Raw genomic sequence first — 24954 nt, forward strand, 5'->3', positions numbered from 1 at the left:
TAGCATCTGTGAAAAGAGTGATATGCTTCAAGAAAATATAATTATTATTAAAATACATGCAGAATCGCATTTGAAAATTTGAAAAACTAACGTCAAAGGTCAAACTTCGTTCTTGCCCCACATATTATCCCAACAGAGAAGATCATTTCAAATGTCGAGCACAAATGAATATCAGGAAAAGATTAAAGACATTCTTCTCTCAACTCTATCTTGTAGAGCTCAAAAAGCTGCAACTAGAAAGTGACATTTATTTTTTATTCTTTAAATAACACCAGAAAAAAATAATAACAAAATGGACAGCACGTTGTTGACGTTTGAATTTTATCTTTAATCTTTATCTTGCTCACACTCTATATCCAGAAAAACGAAAACGATGGTCGATATATATATTTTTTATTTTGAAAAGCGTTCTTTTAAATCGCTTCAAAAAAAATCAATAGATTACAATTGTGCTCTAGTTAGTAAAGCACGAAATTATTAATACAGAAATAATCGCGTTTTCATAAAATATGTTGTACAGTTTTTGTTTTGCATGATAACCGTTTTTTTTTTTAATATGAGTATGTAGATTACTTATTATTTACTTATTAAAAAAACAGTTCCTTAAATTTTACGCCGTCATCACTTTCATCTACACTCGAGAAAATGTCAGCATCGCTTCTTTTTTTCCTCGCTGAAATGGGATTATTCACAATTTTCCATAGAGTTGATGTTGGAATTTTCTTCAATGTGGCCGTTTCGTCTAAAGATGCTTGCTTGCTGGTACCATGTTCAATGAGAGTCAAATAAACATTGTTTATAACTTCTTTAGTCTCAATAGAATAGTGTTTTCTACATTTGGGCGGGAGCATCTCCTGAGATACACTAGACTCGCACATATTTTGCATAATTCGCACACGATTCAACACACGCTCTATTACACACGAAATAAGAATGATTACTAATAAATTTAAACTAAGTACTATACCAACCCAAAGAATATTAAGCACAGATAGGTATAAAATGATTTTCTATTGCGGACCACAATTTTACCTGAATTTAAATTTCGAAACTTTAGGTAATAATCTTGTTGCATTGTATGTTAATGACCACTCTTGGATAATCCCATTCAAAAGCAATTGGTCACTTTCTTATACCTATGAACAGACCGTACCCTTTGCCAAATATGTAATTTCGTCTAGATCACCGTGCATACTGGGTCTGCAGGTCTTTAATCGCCTTCCTGATGAAACAAAATTAAACTCTTTAACAACTTTCAAAATAACGCATCACCATAATACACGCTGATATTTAGAATAAAAATGTAAATATGTGTTAATATTCCTGGCTGTGAATTTATTGTATATATTGATGTCATTGTTTTTTCTTTGTGTAATTCAATCAGATTATATCTACATAAATGCCTTTGAGAGTCCGCCCCTAATGTTCTGTCTGACTATACCTGAAAGATCGTTTAGTGTTTCGGTTTGAGAAAAATTTAAGGTCCATTTGTTTGAATTACAAAAGTCTCCGTCCTAAACAAATTAATATTTTTCCAATAATGAATTTTTAGACTCTTCTTATTGTAGATTGTTGTTTCATTATTATTTGTGAGATGGGTCACATGATGATAGCAATTCTGTCTAAATGTTATGCAATAATTTAAAATATCTCAATAAAGACTATCATTATTATTATTTATAAAGTTGGGTTTATTGGTACTTAAAATAACATAAAACTTAAAAATTCAAAACGTATCGTAAGGAGCTCGAGCGTAGGTGTCGTAAAGGTTGTTCCAAAACGAATACATGTCTTTCTTCGGAGGTCCCTCTTTAATTTTCAGATCCTCTCCTATCTCTAGGTAGTTGAAATTTTCTTTATCGACTGTGGGCCACGTGACATTCTGTAGCAAATCGTCCTTGGAAGGGGTGGGATTCCTAGAACGCGGTTAAAAAGAAAACGCGTAGCTTGAGTACTTGGACAAATCACTTACAAGTCCCTGGCGAAGTTTACCCAAAGGGTCATAAGTCTTTGGTGAACCAGTCGATCTGTTTCAGGAAATTGACTTAAATCGTCACTGGTGGTTTGGTTACCTGCTTTTCTGTTGGTGAACTGATATTGTTCTTCATCGCCGTGAGCTGCCCCGGTAGTTCCTTAACGATATCAATTGGAATTCGTTTAATACAACCACAACAATCCATAAACGATAAAGAAAACGATTTTCAAAATAAAAAAAATAGATCAACTATCAATCAATCAATCAGCAACAATCAACAATCAATTTGTAGAAATGTTTTTTATAGTATATATACAGGCTGTGCCGTAAAAAAAAAACAATTTTTCAGTTGGCATCTAATAAAATGTTTATATTGAAAACAGTAAATAACAACCGTTAACTTTTGATTTAAAAATGCTCCCCGAATGTTTTCACAGATGCACCCAACTTTCCATTACAACGTTTTTTTTAAATGCACATTTTTCGATAAACATCATACAACTCGGATACAGATAAAGTCTGTTCATAAATATAAGAAAGTGACTAACTGATACGAATTAAGGAAAGACCCGGGCAAGCTGTAAGAATGGAATCAGCCGAGCAGATCCGTACTTTGCTTAGAATTTAATTATTTGGGGTTTTGTAAGGTAATATACTAAACAATATTTATTTATTTATGTATGTATTTACGTTTAAATCTAAAATAAAATTACACATTATTTTTATTACCTACTTAAATTACTTAAAATTATTCACATAATATATCAGTATCACTATCGCTATCATCGCCGGTTCTAATTATTATTTGTTCTATATTATTTGCATAATGGATATAGGGTTGTTCTGCTTTTTCTATATGTTTAACAGAATTTGGACATTGTTACGACGAATGGCAGATTTCAGTTGGTGCCAAACATGTTCAATGGGATTAAATATCCAGTGGTAAGGTGGAAGCCTTAAAACTGTATGCCCTAGATTTTTTTCATAATTATCACAGACGTATTCCTTTTGTAGGTTCAAGCTTTGTAGAACCTGAATTAATTGCTTCTTGGTATAGTCTTCGTGAAAATAAATGTCGTTATTGTAGTAGTTTTGGATTGTTGCTTTTGTGTCACATGAAGAAGGGGTTTTAGTCAACTGTCTACTGTGATAACTTGCATTGTCAATTACAATGACGCTATTAGGACGAATGTTTGGAACTAGTTTGTTTTTAAAGCAACTTTCAAATAAATCAGCGGTGGTGTCTTCATGGTGATCCAGAGAAGAATCTTTAATATTTTTCGCAGACAGAGAAAGTCCATTTGGAATCGAACCATCTTTAGAGCTAGCATGCAAAATAATTATTCTTTTACCTCTTTTTGATGGCGCGTTTGTTTTATACTTATCAGTTGAGTCAACCCAACACTTTTCCTGGGTACCATAAGTGTCGAACCAGGTTTCATCCAAGTAAATAATTGGCCTTTGTTGGTATAGATATTCCAGTCACCATTTCCGAATTCTAAAAGATTCCATTAAAATTTGCCTTTTGTCAATTTTTTTAAATCTAAAACCCATGTGTTGAATACACTTCCATAAGGTAGTTCTTCCACATTTAACACCGGTTTCATCTTTTTCAAGCCTCCTAATTAAGATATCTAATGTAGGCACGCTTTGTTCCTCGTATAACTGGGAAATTTTACCCCGTATTATATCTTGATCACTTTCATCTACACTCGAGAAAATGTCAGCATCGCTTCTTTTTTTCCTAGCTGAAATGGGATTATTCACAATTTTCCATACAGTTGATGTTGGAATTTTCGTCAATGTGGCCGTTTGGTCTTGCTGGCACCACGTTCAATGGAGTCAAATAAACATTGTTTATAACGACCTTAGTCTCAATAGAATAGTGTTTTCTACATTTGGGCGGGAGCATCTCCTGAGATACACGAGACTCGCACACGATTCAACAGTATTACACACGAAATAAGAATGATTACTAATAAATTTAAACGAAGTAGTATACCAAAACAAAGAATATTATACACATGTAGATACAAAATTATTTTCTATTACGGACCACAATTTTACCTGAATTTAAATTCCGAAACTTTAGGTAATAATCTTGTTGCATTGTATGTTAATAACCACCCTTGGATAATCCCATTCAAAAGCAATTGGTCACTTTCTTATATCTATGAATAGACCATACCATTTTTTCATTGTCTGTTGTCAATAATAGTTCTTCCGAGGGTTTCGCAGTGAAAATAAGCCAGGGTTATGTTAGACTATTTATAGTATTACGTCATATCCGACAAGAACCCTTTACAAAGAGGTGCCGCTTTGTTCTTTTCTCAGGCAATAAAAGGCAGAGAAGGCAAGTTGGGGAGAAGAGATATAATTATTATACGATGTTTTCTTGGGTTTACGATAAGTTTAGTTAAGACGTTGTTGTCGAACCGAGAGGACTAATGTCGATTTTGCTTCATTACGTTGTTTTATTTGATTACATTTACAGTTAGTGGAACTGACCTTCCAAGTGAGCATCGTTGTTACTTAGTACACCGCGGTAACTGAATTCGTAGAAATAGACGGGAACGTGGGAAGACTGTAGCTCCGCCTGTTTGATTTGGGCTTTGTCGAAATCCTGATTCGAATGGTACTACGAACATAACGATCACCACAGCTCTGGTACCGTTGCCAACTCACGAACTTACCCGAATAGTGCCTAGCATGTCTTGCTGAAAGGTGCCACTGGAAACGTAAAATTCCTTGATCAGATCGCCGATGGACTGCTTCACGTTATCGTCAGTGACGTGCATATCGGGGGGCACCAGTAGTCTGTGATCGTTGTCGTAATCTTGTCTGACGGTAGATGTCGACGAATTGTAGTCTGTAAAGTGAAGATCGCCGTTACCGACTGAGCATACGCTGACAATTACGGCACATCATAAAACGTAGGAACTAATACATGGACGTACTTCGGTGATAAGGTCACGAGTTTATGTTATGCCTAATTATCACATTGGTTAGTATACTTCAACCAGAAATATAGTGCTTTCCCAACAGTTAGAACGGCTTTGTACTGATATTTTTTGTTGTTGTGCTATCGACTCGATTTTGTCGTCTTTAATAAAATGTTTTATTTTTAATAATCCTAGAAGTTGGTTTTTCGTATCAAAATCAAATATAAATCGTTTTCCACAATCCATTACGAAATTCTTTGAGATTCCATTAGCACTTGACGTTTATCAATTGTTTGAAACTGAAAATTCATTTCTATCGGGATGGGTTTTACCACATGGCGAATATCTATTCTTTAGGGGCTGGTCTTTAAGGTATAAAATACTTATAAAATATATAAAATACTTTTGGTTGAAGACAATCATCCTGGATATGCGATGATTTTAACTGAGATAATTCTTGATCCCCTAATCTATATAAAGGATTCTATTTTTCAAAAATTTATTTTAAATTAGTTTTAGTTTTAAAATTAGTATTATTACCGTATGTTAAGTAAATTGATTCTTCGGATGTGACACCCATCAACACGGGAACCTTGACGAAACTTCCATTTTTGAATTTTTCGAACATTTTTTCCGTTAGGAAAGCATCGTCGCCATCGGGCTCTATGACGGGCGTATAATAAAATCCCTTCGAAATCTCGATGTTTCCGGAGTTTGTCTGGAAAGAGCAACGCGTTGAGTGCATTCGGCAGAAAAAAATTGATTGAACATAATAATAATACTAATAATTACTCTCAAATTTATCTGTTACTTAACGAAAACAAGACGCAACACATAATTTTTGGTAAAGATAAAGGAAAAATAATTAGTCTAGACGCGGCCAAAATTTACTTAAATGACCTTCTCTTACGGCCGGTTGCCGAACGCAAAAATCTGGGTCTGCATTTGGATAATAATCTGGGTTTTGAGGGTCGCGTAGCTTCATTGATCCAGAAATCGTTTTACAAGTTTCGGATTCTCCACTGTAATAAAGATATTCTGGACACAGCAATTAAGTTGAAACTTACTGATTCCTTAATTCTGTCCTCAATTTCATACTGTATGGTAGTTTACTGGCCTGCCCTACTTCAAAAGCTTAGTCTTCAGCGTCTTCAGAATGTCTGTCTCAGATTCTCATGCAACATTCGTAAATTTGATCATATATCTACTAGCCTAGAGGATTCTCGTTGGCTAACATTAGACGAACGTTTTAAGTCGCAGCTTTTAGTCTTAATTAAAAAAGTAATATCTCTCCAAACCTCCGACGTATCTTTTTGACAAACTTACTCGTGGATCAGATATTCATTCAGTTAATACTCGCCATAGGGGGCAGTTTAACCGTTCCCAAACATATTTCAGCACAGATTCAGCGCAGTTTCACGTACAATGCTATCAACGCTTACAACAAACTCTCTCTCCAACTGAGATCAATCACCTCACTAACTTCATTCACACAAAAACTTAAACAATACATTTATCATAATAGAGACCGATCATAAAACTAGTAACTATCAAATTGTATAAATGTATTTCTTTTTTGAATTCACTCTACCATTTTGAATGAATGTCTATGTAATTTATATACTACATTTTATTTTATAAATAGTGCCGTATGCTCGTTTTAGGGGGTTGCATGAGAGCAACTATGTTGGATGCCGCCCCTACAATTGTATATTTTTGTAAGATATCTCCGTCGAAACCGAATAAAGGCCCTTTATTGTTGTTATTATTATTATTAATAAAAAAGTGTTTGCCCATTTAACGTCGCTTTTGGTTAAATAGTTTCAGTACAAGCGTCAAATGGAATTTCACGAAAACAAAAAATGCACTTGGTGGCAAAAAACCGCAACTTTTTCCGAAAACGGATAACCAAAATAATTAGAAACACCTTCTGTCAAGAATTGCCAGAAAAATATGCGAATTAAACCACAACTTATTGTAGCAAGCGGTATCAACAAACAGCAGTTGTAAATCAAATAAAAGACGGATGAAGTTACTGACCCATCAGTCTCCTTTCAAATTTATCAGAATATTTGAAAAATCTTCGTCCACAAAGGTAATATTCTCCCTTTAACTTTAGCTACGAAATGGTGTGCATAGTTCATCCATTATTTGTTGGCATTTAAATTGACTGTATGATAGTGAAGATTTCCCATTTTTTCACTGATTTCGAAAGAATGCTGTATAAATAACAAACACAAGTTAATTAAAAAACTAAAATACTGTCCGAAAACTATAGACCTAACAATCTTTTAGCGCCCCCCTCAAACAAAATATAAGCAGGTACAGAGTAAAATGTTAGGCAGTTTCAGTCAAGCTCTGAAGAAGCCAACAGGATGATTAGCGAAACTTCAGCAAGTTCGACTCAGCAACAACCAATGCAGGAGGAATTCAGAAATTTAATAAATATTAATTTGTATAATTATATAATCGCAAATAATATTTTGTCACTGATGTTTTGCAATTTGCTATGCAAATGTCAATTTTTTTTTGTTTAATTTATATTTATTCAAATTCAAGAGAGGGTTTAATTATAAAAATTTTATTCATTATTTTATTACTGCCATTATGTCTATAAATACACAAATACAATGTTTGTACAATAAATTGTCAAAATAAAATGAAATGGCACATAATCTAAAACTACTGCAGACAGTAATTTATAAACAAGGAAGGAAAAATACTAACTAAAGTACAAGCATTTAATTGCACTATATTTGTTTAAAAAAAAATGAAATGCACATAAATTATCAAACATTTTTATTTATTTCGGTAAGAGGTTAGAAAATCTCACACCACTTACACTTGGAATTCTATGAAAACTATTATATTTTGCAGAATTAACTCTAAGGTCGTCTTGAGATCTTGTACTCAGTGAGTAAATATTGCCGTTGAACACAAACCTTCATTTATTTTGAAAAACATAGAAAATGTCATTTTAAACACATACAATGTTGAAATACTAAATTTTTTAGAATAGGTTTTACAAGTAGTAGATTTATAGTAAGACTGATGTTGATAAGATGCTTTCTTTCTTTAACGAAAACTTAGATAATTTACTCAATATTCTATATTATCTAAGTCATAAATTTCGCCCAGATCCCAAATGCTTCTGGAAGACACTGACCTATTAGAATATTAATGTGAGACCTCGCTGCAACCCAGCAGGTGTTTCTGATCCGTCCTCACTTAATCAGTTTTTTACTGAAAGTGTTCCGTCTCCTGCTGGTGAAAAGCAGGCTAATAAAGATATGATTTGGGAGTTGTATTTAGGTCGCGTTTATGATGGAATGGCTAGTCAGCTTAACTTTGCAACCGTAACAGAGGAGGATGTGGAGAGAATATCATCCAGAATTAAATCAAACGCAAACGGTGTGGATGGCCTCGATCGGAAAATACTTTCTTCAGTTACTCCTTATCTGACATCATTGGTGACATTTATCATTCACCAATGTATTAGTACCAGCAAATTTCCCTCATTGTGGAAGGAGACTAATATAGCTGTTGCTAAGATAACTGGATTATAGCAAAGCCTTCGATACCTTAAATGATAGTCTTCTTATTTTAAACTTAAAGTTCTTCGGTTTAACCGACACCGCTATTGTTTTTATGAAAAGTTGCTAGGAATGTCGCCAGCAAAGGGTTACATTAGGATTAGCCGTGTCTGACTTTCTGCCAATTCTAACGGGAGTTCCGCAGGGCAGCATTTTGGGACCTTTATTGTTCTCTATTTACATCTCTGACTTCTCTAGGCACTTAAATAAATAATATTCTCATCAGTATGCAGATGATATGCAAATATACTTACGAGGTTAGCGCCAAAATTTCCCGGCCTGACATAGATACAGCTCCAGTATCACGATAAAACGTTGTCTTCTTTGAAATATATATCTTAGTAAGCTGCGCAAAAAAAATTGAAGTCTTGCGTCAGATAGTTTTTTATTGACAGCATTTTAAACAAGACGTGTCTGAAAAAATGTCGCAAATAACGCAAATTGAGTATAGAGCATTCATAAAGTTTTTGACAAAAGAAGGGTAAGCACCTAAAATTATTAAAGAAAGGCTGGATGGTGTGTACGACCAAAGTTCTTCTTCGTATTCTGTAGTGAAAGAATGGGCAAAACGTTTTCGAATGGGGCAGGAGTCCCTTGAAGATTATTCAAGAATCGGTGGAGGTCATAACGGAAGATATTGTTGCGATTCTGGAAGAGGTGGTATTGAGTGATCGACTTTTAAAAGTCAAGGAAATCTCAGAAATTATTAAGATTTTTGATACAAGTGTTCGTCGAATCCTGCATGATCATTTAGTTATGCATAAGGATAGTGCAAGATGGGTTCCTAAAAACTTTTCGGCTATTCAAAAACAACGCCGTGTCGAGTGTGAGCGGCCTTTTTTGGAACTCTGTGATAGAAACTATTGTGACGGGAGATGAAACTATGGTTCTCTATTATGACCCTTTATCGAAAAAAGAATCAATGGAGTGGCGTCGTAAGGGTGAAGCACCTCCAAGAAAATTCAGGGTCTGTCAGTCAAAAAAAAAGGTGATGGCCACAATCTTTTGGGATTATGAAGGAATTCTTTTGATTGATTTTAAAGAAACTAATACCACTGTCAATGGTAAATATTACGCAACATTATTACATAAATTGCGAGACTGCATACGTGTAAAACGTCGAGGAAAACTGACCAGAGGCGTGCGTCTTTTGCACGATAATGCATCTCTCCATACTACTGGTGTTGCACAAGCTGCCATTTTAAAGTGTGGGTTCCAAGAGATAGATCATCCTTCCTATAGTCCAGATATGGCCCCCACCGACTATTATTTGTTTGGGTATTTGAAAAAGGACTTACGTGGACAGCGGTTTAACGACGAAGTTGAGTTAAAAGGGGCTGTTTCAGCTAATTTTGCAGACAAACCAAAAGAATATTTTTTTAAAGGAATTGAGTTCTTAATAAAGAGATGTAATAAGTATATTGAAGTTAAGGGGGATTATATTGAAAAATAATAAAAAAATGTTACTTTACTTTGTTTCTTTCATATTCGGGCCGGCAAATTTTGGCGCTGTCCTCGTATTATTCTCGGGAAAAGATGTAGCTTTGTCTTACAATGGCGTAAATGAGGATCTTGAAGTGATTTTTTTTTATATATTTGTTTTTTTTGCTTATTATTTTTCTTTTAGTCGTTTTTTAATATTGCACTTGCTTTTTTCCAGTGTCTATTTTTCTCCTTCCTTTTTTTATCCCCCTTTCATTTGTTTAAAATTGTCGAATTCTGAATCTTGGGTGGACTTAAGGGATTTATTTATATTTGTTAGTTTTTGTTTTCTTATTAAATTCTCAATATATTACTACATTGTATCGGTGGCCAGGCGGAGTAGCGCTGCTAGACCTCGCCACCTGTTCAACTCTATTGCAGTATATTCTTTTTGTTCTACTTTAATAAAGGCTATTTATTTTTATTATTATTATTATTATTATTATTATTATTATTACTATTATTATTATTATTATTATCATTGCTATTATTTGTTGGAAATACAAAATGATACCATACCTAATTCTACTCTTAGCATGGGCGTAATAAGCACTTAATGTTTGTGATTCTGTTAAAATATCCTTCGGGTTATGTAGTAAATGGATATTGTCTCCCAAGTCCGACACCAAAGAAGAGCAATGAGTTTTAAAATTTATGTTTTTAGCTATGAATATTCCAAGAAACTTTACATCACGTACCCATCGCAAATCTTATACAAGAAGTTTTTAGTGGATTAATCTTTCAAGTTTTTTGAAATTTTCCTTTTTCCTTTTCTTTTTACTAGACGAGTGAATGGCTTTATGATGAATATTAAGCCGCTATTGATCAAAGAATTCGGGATATCGTCACATCCAGCCGAAGGTTCATTTTTAAGCTTTTTGGAAGTTAAGAACATTTCGATAACTGAAAACAATTCTTACCAGAGACTGGGTGATGTTTGCCGAAGCTTCGTCGATATCTTTGGCGGGGGCTTCTCGTAAGAAGTATAGCAGATCTTTCGAATTTTGATTCTTCGCTAAAGCTGGATGAAGGAGGGCACCTGTCATGTAGCTTATGTTGACGTGGTTGCGCTGATAGGCCCACGGACTCAGAGCAGAACCGCTTTGGCAAATTGCAGCCCTGTATAAACCTATCCAAAAGTGTTTCGGCATTTATTCTGGGGGTCGAGTTGTATTTAATATCCAAAGGAGACCCGCAAAGTCGTCATGTGATGAAGGCAACCAGTTGTTGGTTAAATTTAATGCGATATACGTTATCTCAATAAGGAAAAAAGTTAAAGACGAAAAGTGTTTGACTCTGAGTATATATTTTGTTTATAGCATTTTTATGTATACAGAGTGTGAACTTGAACTGACGTGGCTTATACTTGATGAAAATCCATTTAACAAAATAAATAAGAACTAAAGTTCAAAATTTTCACGAAATTATATATTTTTATATGACAATTGTTTCGACAATACCGTGTCGTTATCAAATATAATATTTACAAACTACTTCCTACTATATATACCGAAGAATGACATTAAAATCTTAATTAATGTTGTTGTGAGAATTTAAGTTTTAAGTTTAATAATAATAATAATACATTTGAATACCTCACTATGTTAATCTCAGTAGCTTCCAATGGATGTAATTTTCTACTTTTTCTGGCTGTATGTAAAATAATCAAAATTGTCGTCAAAAATGGGTTTTTCTGTGTCTAAGTGTGTAGCATAATTAGAATCTCGACTATTATTTTTAAACGCTCTTTTATGTTCGTTAATGCGTTTCTTGAAGGATCTACCTGTTTGTCCAATATAAATTTTAGGACAAGATCCGCATGTCAAACTGTAGACCTTTGATTTTGGACATTTCGTTTTGTTGTTTTTTAAAAATTTTCCTATTGTGTTATTCTGAAAGCTATTTTTAAACCACATTTTGACAAATGTTTTGAAACTTTTTCACTGGGTTCTCCCATGTATCTAATTGTTTTAATTTGTTCGTGTTCTGTATCAGGATTCGGTTAAATAGAGTTTACTGTTGCCTGGACTTGTTTTTTATTTATAATTTTATCGATAATGGACGGATTGTAGCCGTTATTCAGTGCAATTTGTTTAATGATATTAAGTTCTTTGTTGTAATTTTCTGTTGAGAGTGGCGTATTAAGAAGTCTGTGTATAAAAGAGTGAAATGCAGCCATTTTGTGTGTATACGGGTGATTTGAGCTGGACAAACCTAATTTGTTTTGCGTTTTCGTAATAGTTAAGTCTAAAAAATTAATAGAGTTATCCTGTTCAATCTCGATAGTGAATTTACGATTATATAATGAGTTATTGTAATTTAAAAAAGAATTCAATTGTCAGTCCGTTCCAACAAAGCAAGCAAAGACATCATCCACATATCTAAACTACCATAGAAAACTTTTACTTAAAGGATGTTCTAGTATGATATTTTTCAAATTATCCATAAAAATCTCGGCTAACAAAGGAATAAGTGGGTTTCCCACAAATAAAGCTTCTTTAGAGATGTAAATCTGTCCTTTAAATTCAAAATAAGCTGGTCTAAAGATACTATTAAGCAACCTACTAAATCTTGTTTCACCAATGGGTTAACCTGTTTCCGAATGAGGGTGAAATCTACTAAATCTATCATATCCATAAGTGGAATACTGGGAAATAAGTTTTGTACATCAAAAGATAAAAGTTTTGCATTAGAAGGGAATTTGATATCTTTAATTTTGATGATTAATTCAAAAGAATATTTTATTGCAAATTTCTCAATGAAATGACTGCCCTGACTTCAAACACAAACACGTTTTGCATTTAATTTTTTTTATTAGGCGTCGAACTTACAGATAAGGTATAGGAACATCTTTAATGGGCTCACTTTGTGCACCATAATTTCAGCTTTGGATAAATTTACATTCGAAATTTTTCTTTAAACACGTTGTTGGTATTTGTAAGCTTCACTTTCTAAATGAGCTTTAGATCCTAAGGCAACGAAATAGCTGCTGTTGCTGATTTTTTTCGTTTTCCAGCAGTTGGTACTTCTGGTCTCGCCTTACTTGACCGAGATAGCTAGCAGTCTTTCTTTAAAATGTTGAAGAGGTCGCGGGTCTTATTGAGGTGATAAAGAACCTCTTCATTTGTCTAGTTTGTCTTTAGCTAAGCACTCTCTCTTGCTTGTTGTTGTCACACCCTATCAACCTCAATCGGAGACCAAGATTGAAGCCTACGATCTTCATACCATTCTCAATGTTCACAGGTCTAAATATATTTGCTTCCCTTGTGATTAATATGAATTTGGTCTTTTTTGCATTTGTGTCTAATCCCATGTTTTCACTATTTTTCCAATTATATTCACAATAGTCCAAATTACAGTGTTGCCAAGAATCGCATAGCAGTCACAGACCAAAAAATACCAGTGGGTCATGCAGATACTGTACTACCATCATCGGTTATCAACTCTCTTGTTTACAGAGCTGTACAACTATTTCAACCTGAGTCACTGAACCCAGAATTGAAATACCTCTTCTTCACCACCACTTCACCACAACCTTCCAAAGACAAGACAGAATTCCGTTCGAGATACCAGGAGTTTACAGCATTCAGCTAGGCTCGAAGAACATGAAAGAGCCAGATTAAAATAAAATGTTTTGATTTTGTTCGTAAATTTGTTAATAAAAGCTGTCAGTGTTTTAATGCACGTGAATTGGAAGCATATTGATACTGAAATGGCTTACCATGAAATTTTCCTTTTATATCCGTAATTCGCAATTTACCGAACAACGCACCAAAACATGTTCTTGTTAATTTAATTAATTGATTAAAAATGTCGAAATTCAATATTGTTTGTTCGAAAAAAACGATTTTCTTTTAGGACTCCTACTTGAGAGCTGCTGGAAGTATTGAGTATAAAACTGAAAAAGAAATAGCTTGACAGTTACTGAACTGAGAAGGAAGTGTAGTGAATTGATAATTTCCAAGACAACGCGGATGAATGGAATGTAATTAAGGGAAATAGTATCAAGTGCAGGGTTGCTTTGGGACTCATTTTCTTTGGAAGATTCCATGATGTTGGTTTTAGATGTCGATGCTCTCAAAGGCTTCCGTGTTGCTCCATGTGCTGTTCAAAAATATTACCGTTATATGACTTCATTCTAGTGTTCTATGAACCTTTCCTTTTATTTTGTTTTATTATTTCGAGTTTTTTTTTCTGCAGTATTGGATGGCGTGAAAATTTGTTAGTACTTCCTGTTATCTCCGTCGTATGAATGTAATGGTTGCTTGTTAAATTTCATACACAAGAAGACATAAGTAAAGAGTTTGTAGGATTAGGGTTCATCCAACCAAATTTTTCTGGGGCCTTCTTTGGATATTACGTTAGTAGTAAAGTCTGTTTATAGATATAAGAAAGTGACTAACTGATATGAATTAAGGAAAGACCCGGGCGAGCTGTAAGAATGAAATATGGCCGAACAGGTTCGTACTTTGCTTAGAATTTAATTATATGGGGTTTTGTTAGGAAAGATACTAAACAATATTTATTTATTTATGTATGTACTTATGTTTAAATCTACAATAAAATTACAAATTATTTTTATTACCTACCTGAATTACTTAAAATTATCCACATAATATATCAGTATCACTATCGCTATCATCGCCTGTTCTAATTATTATTTGTTTCATATTATTTGCAATATAGATATACAATTGTTCTGCTTTTTCTACATGTTTAACAGAATTTGCCCAACTTTGTGGAGGGATGTTAAAAACTTCGGTTTCTATAAGTTTGAGAACATTGGAATGTATGCCCTAGATTTTTTTCATAATTATCACAGACGTATAGTATTGTAGGTTCAAGCTTTGTAGAACCTCAATTAATTGCTTTTTGGTATTATCTTCGTGAAAATATACATGTACTTATACATGTAGTTTTGGATTGTTGTTTTTGTGTCACATGAGGAAGGGGTTTTAGTCAACTGTCTACTGTGATAACTTGCGTTGTCCATTACAATTACGCTATTAGGAGGAATGTTTGGAACTAGTTTGTTTTTAAACCAACTTTCAAATAAATCAGCGGTGGTGTCTTTATGGTAATCCAGAGAAGAATCTTTAATATTTTTCGCAGACAGAGAAAGTCCATTTGGAATCCAACCATCTTTAGATCCAGCATGCAAAATAGTTATTCTTTTACTTCCTTTTGATGGCGCGCTTGTTTTACACTTATCAGTTGAGTTAACCCAACCCTTTTTCGGGGTATCATAAGTGTCGAACCAGGTTTCATCCAAGTAAATAATTGGCCTTTGTTCTGTGCAAATCCCATTTTTTTCTAGATATTCCAGTCGCCATTTCCGAATTCTAAAAGATTCCATTAAAACTTGCCTTTTGTCCCATGTGTTGAATACACTTCCATAAGGTAGTTCTGCCACATTTAACACCGGTCATCTTTTTCAAGCCTCCTAATTAAGATATCTAATGTAGGCACGCTTTGTTCCTCGAATTACTGGTAAATTTTACGCCGCATTATATCTTGATCACTTTCATCTACACTCGAGAAAATGTCAGCATCGCTTCTTTTTTTCCTCGCTGAAATGGGATTATTCACAATTTTTCATACAGTTGATGTTGGAATTTTCGTCAATGTGGCCGTTTCTTCTAAAGATGCTTGCTTGCTGGCACCACGTTCAATGAGAGCCAAATAATCATTGTTTATAACCTCCTTAGTCTCTATAGAATAGTGTTTTCTACATTTGGGCGGGAGCATCTCCTGAGATACACTAGACTCGCACATATTTTGCATAATTCGCACACGATTCAACATACGAAATAAGAATGATTACTAACAAACTTAAACTAAGTAGTATACCTAACCAAAGAATATTAAACACAGGTAGGTATAAAATTATTTTCTATTACGGACCACAATTTTACCTGAATCTAAATTCCGAAACTTTAGTTAATAATCTTATTGCATTGTATGTTTATGACCATCCTTGGATAATCCCATTCAAAAGCAATTGGTCACTTTCTTATATCTATGAATAGATGAATAGACCATACCTTCCGATTCTGGATTTAACATTAAATAAGCCACTGAAGCGCTGCCCGCGCTGTGTCCGAATATCGTCACCTTTTCCGGATCACCGCCGAAATTTTGAATGTAATTGTTCACAAATTTCAGTGCCAGTAACTGGTCTTTGAGTCCTGCGTTGCCCGGTATATTCGCGTCGCCGGTGGATAGAAAGCCTAACCAAATTTAAATTCTATTAAATTATTAAATAAATTTCAAACCGAAACGAATTCTCGGATATACAGAGTGTTCGAAGAAAAACTTATTCGGTTCTAAGTCACTTTAGGCGGGAAATTTTGATTTGAAACAATCAAGACAAGTCAAAATTTCCCGCCAAAAGCCAGAGCCATTTTTAATGGAGGTACAGTTTCGGGAGTACGAACTTTTTTTTTTAGCAAATTTCCTTTTCTTTGAGGATCTTTTTTTTTTTAAGCCAAAAAATTGTTAGTATTCGAACTATAAGAAAAGAAGATAACCGCTTCTATTTACCATCTTTTATTCTTTATAACTTTTGGAATTTTTAATGTACTTATTCATTATAGTTTTACACCCACCTACAGCGTTAATTCTAAAAGATAGAAAAAAAAATGTAAAAACAAAAATTTGAAGATTTTTGCTCTATTATCTTATGCAAATATCAGAAAAAACAAACGACGATCGCAAGCTGTCAAAATGACAATTGGCTTAAATCGTAGATCTTTTTTTTCTGATTTCAAAAACCTATAGTTTATTGACATTTGATCTACTGGTTTTTGATATATTTCAGTTTAAAAATAATTCGCACTCGATTTCTGGACAATTGTTTAAAAATGGTCAAGTCTGCCTTTATAGCAACCATATTATCTATGTCTGCAATTGTTTTGACAATGTTCTTTGTCAACTAATCGAAGCTAAAGGTCTGCAGCGTAAGTTAAATAGCTTAAGGTAATTGATTATACAATTATACTGCAGAAGAAAAACGTGAAATAATAAAATTGTATTATTCAAACGGACATAATGTTGCAAGGGTTGAAAGAGAATATCAACAAATATATCGAGGTAAATTATTATACTATTACTACACTTGACATGACTTTGAGTTGTACTTTCTTAATTTTTATATTTCATATTTTTTAGTAACTCCTGAACATTCTATACCTGATGTTAAATATATCATTAAATATCATAAGTTTCACCCGTATAAGTTCCTTGCTGTTTTTTTTTTCCAAGAAACTTCCACAGGCTACTGTAATACTTTTTTTGTGAAAAGTATAACACCAATAATCCATACAAAATGCAAGTAGTGAACTTGCCTTGCAACAGAAATAGAACAGTTGTTAGAAGATGTGTCAGTTAGGAATTCTTTAAATTTAATTTGGCATCAAGATGGCGCACCTTCACGTAATGTCCAACGGGTTACCGATTATCTAAATAATAAAAATGGACTTTGGGCACTTAGGCAAGGAACTATCAAACGGCCTGCCAACAGAACCTAAAATAATAGGCCTGAAAGTTTACAAGTGATAAGAGAAACACTTAATATCGTTTTACAAGATCTAAACAGAGAAAACCTTGATTAATAGGAAATTGAAATTAGAAAATAGTGGAGGTTATGTGGAAAATGTTTAGCATTAATTATTGAATAATATGATTTTATCGTTTTGCGTTTTATAAATATCTTAAGTTATTTAAATTACGCTGCAGATCTTTAGTTGTCAAAAGTAGAACATTGTGAAAACAATTGCAAACGTAGACGATATGGTTGCTATCAAAGCAGACTTGACGATTTTTAAACAATAGGGCTATTATCAAGAAATCGAATCGAAATAGAAATCAGGAAAAAAAGATCTACTATTTAAGCTAATAATATGTAGAGATTCCATTTAAAACAGTTGATGTTGCTACCCCTTTGACAGCCGACAGACATCCTTTTGATTGTCTTTTGTTTTTTCTGATATTGGCATAAGATAATAGAGCAAATATCTTCAAACGTTTGTATTAACACTTTTATTTCTCTGTTTTCAAATTAACCCTGTAGGCAGGTGTCAAAATATAATGAATAAGCCCTTTACCAGTCCATTTTTTTCTCACGCATAATAAAAGTATGTTTAATTAATGTTATTTTAAACTTTGTAGTTCTATCTCATTCTGGATGTCTCAAGGAAATTTGTTGAATAATTTGTTTCGGGTTTGTACTTACCAAAGGGACCGACTCTGTAGTTAATAGCAACCAGGACCACCCCCGAGTCCATGAAAAATTCTGGCCCGAAGCCCCATTCGATGATGGAGGTACCTTCGACGAATCCGCCGCCATGGATGAAAAACATCACGGGAAGCAAATCAGATTCGCTGCTCAAAATCTGTAAAGGCAACCGCACTTACGGCATAACCACAATTAAAAGAGTAAAATTTAACTCAAAATTTCATCAAAAGGGCTCCATCAACAAAAAAACGCAAACGAAGAAAAACTAACACATTATCACTTGTAATTTGAGGAGTAAATACTATCCTTTCAAATTTTGGTAGTAACATGGAAATAAAAGGACACTCCCTCTATAGCCACGTAGGCCATTTTCCAGATAACTGGTGATTCTAGAGGAAGATTTACCCAGACATTAACGCCATTGAAGACTCATTATCAACAAAGTTTAACTTTTGACTTGCCCAATGAGAAGTTTTAAAGGCAATTTGGGGAAATAATTTAATAATAATTGATTTGAACAATAAATTTTTAAAGTTTAGTTCTTGATTCCTTCTGAATATTGAGTAATATATTTAATTATTACTATTAAATAATTGTTGTTGTTGATACTTGTTTGATGGCTGTGGATAAAGTATTTGTTTTTGTGCGATTGGTAAACAAACTTACGTTTATAACCTCTACTGCACCACAACTTTATTTAGGACACTGGACATGTGTTTCGCCAACCAAGTTGGCATCATCGGCAGATGATATAAACTAAAATTAACTAACATAAGACGGGCTTTTTATAGCCGAGAAGTGGTCGCGCGCTATTGGTTGCGAAACGTTACCTAGCAAACAGTAGAGGGGGCTGTATGGGATGGGCCCTTGGTCACGGTTCAGAGACTGCGTTCCACTTTTGACTATTTCGATGCTTTCAAACGCATCTAATAATCTATTATTAGACACATTTTTTATTAACCTAAGGTTGTTTATATCTACAGCATGGTTATTTTCTAAAGCTGTGTTGTAGATATAAACAAAATTAGGTTAATAACAAATGTGTCTAATAATAGATTTTTTGATTTTACTTTATTTTTTGTATATATATTGTTCCGCCAAAAAATATATTTTTATAATAAGTAAGAAGAGTCTTGGTTATGTTTAATGTACTATTTTTAAAAATCGAAATCCAGCATGACCAGTGACATGAGGCACAATCTTTCTAAATTATCGAAGAAACTTCCTTATTCATACCAATGGAGAATAAATATTCATCATGAGGCAATCTTCGGTTTCCAAATCCGAATCCATCGTCACTTGGTAGCAGATTCCTTTTTCGTATGTCCCATCGTATATGTCGCTCCATTGTTGGACGTGCAAAGGGGCCTAGCAAACAAAGCGCTCATTTTATCGATAAAAACCGCGTTTCTTTCTTACTTTGAATCGTAGGGGTCCAAGGGGAGCTATCCCGTACCGTATACCCAGATAAGACGCGTAGAAAGTCCCAGCCTTGGTCTTCGTGATGGGTCCTTTGATTTGACCCAACCGCGTTTTAACTATGCTCGTCAGCGTGATATTTGCGTCAGCTGCAAACTGTAATAATTCATCGTGCCGTTTTGCGGAGATTTTTTATTGGTTTTCCTTCTCATATACAGCAGACTAAGCGATAAAGAGTATATCGAAAACTATTTTGTCCATTTGCTTGCTCTTGCATCTCGAAAGGCGCTGCCATGTTTTGTGATGTCGATGGTGGTTGCCAGGTTACGGGGAAACGAAAATCGTTTGTTAGGTGAATTTTAAAGAAGCACTGATAAGTCCCTGTTTACATTGTTTGATCGTAAGGAAAACAAAAGTTCCTTTCCACTTCGGAAATTACAAAACTGTCTAAGCCACACACGACAAACGATGGGAGGGCTAAACATGCGGGATGCAGAAGATATATTGGTGAATGAACGCATGTATGAAAAAATAAAATTTACAAGTGACGCACACTATCAATATTAGGTTCCGCTTCCATCGACTGATCTTTACAAACCGTCTTTTTCCTATGTAATAACAAAATTTCTTAAGGAATTACGAAGTAAATTAAATATAATTGCTTCAAAACTAATGAGCCTCTTCTTCCATATCTTTTTGAAAAACTGCGTTCGCTAGCTCAAACAAACGATATTACTAAAAAAAAATCGTCTAGACTATAAAATGTTTTGGATAACAAAAATATTCTTAATCGTTTTTCAAATAGACAAGGTTTTAAATTTTCGTAAACTGTTGCCTAGTTAAAATCTAAAGAAATTTTCTAAAAAGATAATTTACACTATTTAGAGTTGAAATAAGAGTATTACAATGAGACTTCCAGTTTAAATATTCATCCAAACTCAATCCTAGAACCCTCGCAGTAACCCTACTTGAGATTATCTTTGCCTAAGCAGATATTAACATTATCACACATTGTTTCTGATAATTTTGAAACTTTATAGTTTAAGCTTTGCTTGCGTTCAAATATAGCACTTTTCTGAGTCAATTCAACGTCGTCATTTCCGCACGACCACACCAAGGAAAGATCATCTGCATACATCACACAACGTATCAGGTAAAATTTTCAAGATATAATTTGCATATAATAGAGTACAGGGCCTAAAATTGAACCTTGAAGGACACCCATCTAGTTGAAATTACACTTCCATTCTTTGACCGTTATGATATCTAAGGGATATAAATTGAAAACGATCTTCTAAAAAGCCAGTTTAAAGGCTTACCCCTTACACCTGCAGGGCTTCCCCAAGTTAATAATAAATTTTCTTTTCAGCCATTTTCTTGATAATAATAAGAGCTTTAAAAAATGACAATACACAATAATTTCTTAATATACGAGCGGAGCACCAAAATTTCCCGGCCTCAATATGAAAGAAACAAAGTAGAGTAACAAATTTTTATTATTTTTCAATATAATCCCCGTTAACTTCAATACATTTATTACATCTCTTTATTAACAACTCAATCCCTTTAAAAATAAATTCTTTTGGTTTGTCTGCAAATTGAGCTAAAACAGTCTCTTTTAACTCAACTTCGTCGTTAAACCGCCGTCCACGTAAGTCCTTTTTGAAATATCCAAACAAATAATAGTGGCTGGACTATAGGGAGGATTATCTATCTGTTGGAACCCACACTCTAAAATGGCAGCTTGTGCAACACAAGCAGTAAGAGCAGGTGCATTACCGTGCAAAAGACGCACGCCTCTGGTCAGTTTTCCTCTACGTTTTACACGTATGAAGTCTCGCAATTTATGTAATAATGTTGCGTAATATTTACCATTGACTGTGGTGTTAGTTTCTTTAAAATCTATAAAAAGAATTCCTTCACAATCCCAAAAGATCGCGGCCATCACCTTTTTTGTTGACCGGCAGACTCTGAATTTTCTTGGAGGTGCTTCACCCTTATGACGCCACTCCATTGATTCTTTTTTCGATAGAGGGTCATGATAGAGAACCATACTTTCATCTCCCGTCACAATAGTTTCTATCACAGGCTTCGGTTCTGATCCACAGAGTTCCAAAAAGGACCGCACACACTCGACACGACGTTGTTTTTGAATGGCCGAAAGGTTTTTAGGAACCCATCTTGCACTAACCTTATGCATACTTAAATGATCATGCAGGATTCGACGAACACTTGTTTCAAAAAGCTTAGTAATTTCTGAGATTTCCTTGACTTTTAAAAGTCGATCACTCAATACCACCTCTTCCACAATCGCAACAATATCTTCCGTTGTGACCTCCACTGGTCGACTAGTTCTTGAATCATCTTCAAGGGACTTCTGCCGCATTCGAAAACGTTTTTCCCATTCTTTCACTACAGAATACGAAGAATAACTTTGGCCGTACGCACCATCCAGCCTTTCCTTAATAATTTTAGGTGCTAATCCTTCTTTTGTCAAAAACTTTATGACTGCTCTATACTCAATTTGCGTTATTTGCGACATTTTTTCTGACACGCCTTGTTTAAAATGCTGTCAATACAAAACTATTTGACGCAAGACTACAATTTTTTTTTCTTGAAAAGAAGACAAAGTTTTATCGTGATACTGGAGCTGCATCTATGTCAGGCCTGGAAATTTTGGCGCTAACCTCGTATGTGTTGCAGACATTGATAATTTGACAACTATACCGTATGATCTAATATAATTAGTGCTTCACCTTCACTACGTACTGACAACCATTTTAAAATTTGAAATCAATTGAAATAAAACACTCTCTATTAATTAGGATAAATATTTTGAGAAATTATGTAGATAAAAAATTATTAGAAACTATTTCTGAAAAATTCAAAATTTAGTAATTTTTAATGATAATCATACTTTGTTATACGGTTTTGGAAAACTTAAAGACTCAACCTTAACAATATAAATTGTTTTTTTGTAAAGAATCGCCAACATGATACGTAAATTTAATTTTAGTGAAAAAAGAAGTCTTCCCCTGTTAATTAAATCTGAAACTAAAATAAAAATAACGATCCCTTAGAGTTAAGCTACAGGGCTCATCTTTGGTGAAGATTTTTTTTATATCAAAAAGAAATATTTGAGAGGGTAAGAGTTTATTTATTTTAATTTATCGAGAAAATCTAAAAAATAAAAATTTCAGTCTTCTGCAAGTCCAAATTTGAGTTGACTTAAAGTTACTGGGCACTACATACAAAAATTCACTTCAATGGAAATTTGACGCCGTTGGCTCTGATAAGAAGATTTATTTATTGCCAATGAGGTCCCGCTAACCTCTTATTTTTGAAAAAAAAAAAAACACGGTCAACACGCGAAACGAATGTTGATGATAAGGAAATAAAATACGATAACTTATTGAGTGCCGCTTAGATGGGGAAAAATTCAACGCTTTGAGGCCCTATTGGAGACAAAGAAATGTGGATTGGGTACCTGAATGTGTGCAAGGGGAAAAACTAGTCACGCTTTACTATAGAATATCCAAGATATTAAGAAAGGTATGGTTTAAGAAAAGGGTTGGTATGTAAAACAATTTCTCTCGAACAACTTACCAGGCATAGCTGTAAGGAGGCAAAAATTTGAAGTGTCAAATACATTTTCCGTTTAGCATCTCCACTGACACGTAGGCACTCAAAAACTGATAAACTCGATGGATTTGTTTTGCGCGGGCGAATGAAACGGGATTAAGTGGGGCAAGAGGTTTTTTCGCAATTGCGACGGAGGTGCCTCCAACAACTGCAGTGGGATCACCCATCCATTGAACTCATTACCGTTCGTTGCCTAAGGCAGGGACGTACTCGTAGATTTAAAAAAAAACGCCAACCAAGATATATGCAGCGGTGGAAAAGTGATAATTCACTTTTTAACGAGCATAGTTTTCGTTAAGAATATGGAATATTTTGACTCCCAATGTTTCTTTGACTCTGCAACAGATGTCCACTTACATGTGACCGTTTTACTTGTTGGGACACTATTTTTCCAGATTTTCTTCGGAATATTATATACAGGGTGTTTTCTAATGTGATATCAATAATAAGGGGAGCGATTTTTGGCTTCGTTTTAAATAGAAAGGTTCATATGAACATATGTCCCAAACGTCTAAATTTTGATGGTACGCCACTGATTTCTCTTAAAATAAAAATTATTCCTACCATCTCCAATCGTTTCTGAAGACATTTAATTTTTTGATTTTTTTCAATCCAATTTACGGTTTTCGCTTCAAAAAATAAAAACTTACGCATGGTCATAACAATATCGTTAATATGGCAGCCTGCAGAGAAATTAGTTTTTATTTTTAAGTGTTAATCTGTTCATGAGTGAATATAAATGTCGTTACCTTTTCAAGGAAATCAGTGGTTCATCACTGACTGTCTATGAACAAAAAATATTAGGAGACTGTATATAATGCGATACATAATACATGCGTGCCAAAATTAGATAAAAAAAATACGTTTTATTACCAGAAGTTTAGGACATATGCTCTTATGAAGTTTTCTTTTTAAAATAGACTTAAAAATCGCCCCCTTATCCCCACCCTGCGTAAAACAATTTTATAACTTCAAAAGCTCTTTTTTTTCATATAAGTTCACTTTTTATTTTACCAATATGAATTTGCTTAATTCTTTGTTTCAATTATTTCAATCCTCAATTACAGAACATACCGAATTAAACAAAAATGAAAAATGAATCCTCTTCACTGTCATAACTAAATTACAAGATGTTTTTAGTGTGTGTTTCAATTTACATTTACAATATTATTATGTATAGTTTGTCTCAATCTTCATCGTGTCGGCTTTTGTCTGCAATTATGGAAGTTACCTGCCGACGGCATTAGGGACAGACTCTCAAAGGTATGGTCTGTTCATAGATATAACAAAGTAACCAATTGCTTTTGAATAGGATTATCCAAGGGTGGTCATTAACATACATGCATTACCTAAAGTTAAGGAATTTAAATTCAGGTAAAATTGTGGTCCGTAAGAGAAAATAAATTTATACCTACCTGCGTTTAATATTTTTTGGTTCGTCCACTTAGTTTAAGTTTATTAGTAATCATTCTTATTTCGTGTGTAATACAGCGCATGTTGAATCGTATGCGAATTATGCAAAATATGTGCGAGTCTAGTGTATCTCAGGAGATACTCCCGTCCAAATGTAGAAAACACTATTCTATTGAGACTAAGGAAGTTATAAACAATGTTTACTTGACTCTGACGTGGTGCCTGCAAGCAATCATCTTTGGAAGAAACGGG

General features: G+C 34.0%; 1 protein-coding gene across 3 annotated transcripts; it reads right to left on the bottom strand.

The window, feature by feature from the left end:
- Positions 1-1690: 1690 nt before the first annotated feature.
- LOC132704715 (venom carboxylesterase-6-like) lies at positions 1691-23435 on the bottom strand. Of its 3 annotated transcripts, none has more exons than XM_060674898.1 (11): positions 23254-23435; positions 19648-19803; positions 19465-19596; positions 18226-18385; positions 16037-16222; positions 10913-11121; positions 5458-5635; positions 4669-4844; positions 4484-4613; positions 1973-2132; positions 1691-1916 (listed from the first exon to the last, which is right to left on the bottom strand). In XM_060674898.1, the coding sequence occupies exons 1-11, from the start codon at positions 23296-23298 to the stop codon at positions 1727-1729; spliced, it is 1722 nt and encodes a 573-aa protein (XP_060530881.1). In that variant the 5' UTR covers positions 23299-23435; the 3' UTR covers positions 1691-1726. The 3 variants fall into 3 exon arrangements, with proteins under 3 accessions (XP_060530881.1, XP_060530882.1, XP_060530884.1); XM_060674899.1 differs by having other exon boundaries at positions 19648-19796; positions 23254-23360; XM_060674901.1 differs by lacking the exons at positions 19465-19596; positions 19648-19803; positions 23254-23435 and adding an exon at positions 18895-19001.
- Between the last annotated feature and the right edge of the window lie 1519 nt (positions 23436-24954).

This window comes from Cylas formicarius, unplaced genomic scaffold, assembly GCF_029955315.1.
Source record: "Cylas formicarius isolate icCylForm1 unplaced genomic scaffold, icCylForm1.1 PGA_scaffold_7__23_contigs__length_41026272, whole genome shotgun sequence".
In the NCBI taxonomy this organism is placed as follows: Eukaryota; Metazoa; Arthropoda; class Insecta; order Coleoptera; family Brentidae; genus Cylas; species Cylas formicarius.

Excerpts from the sequence above, each read along its gene's own strand:
- LOC132704715 (XM_060674898.1), bottom strand. The coding sequence starts at position 23,298 with ATGTATTTGACACTTCAAATTTTTGCCTCCTTACAGCTATGCCTG. Across the intron at positions 4,845-5,457 it reads ATCAATTTACTTAACATACG|ACTACAATTCGTCGACATCT; the intron begins GTAATAATACTA and ends TTCACTTTACAG. Across the intron at positions 1,917-1,972 it reads GTAAACTTCGCCAGGGACTT|GAATCCCACCCCTTCCAAGG; the intron begins GTAAGTGATTTG and ends ACCGCGTTCTAG.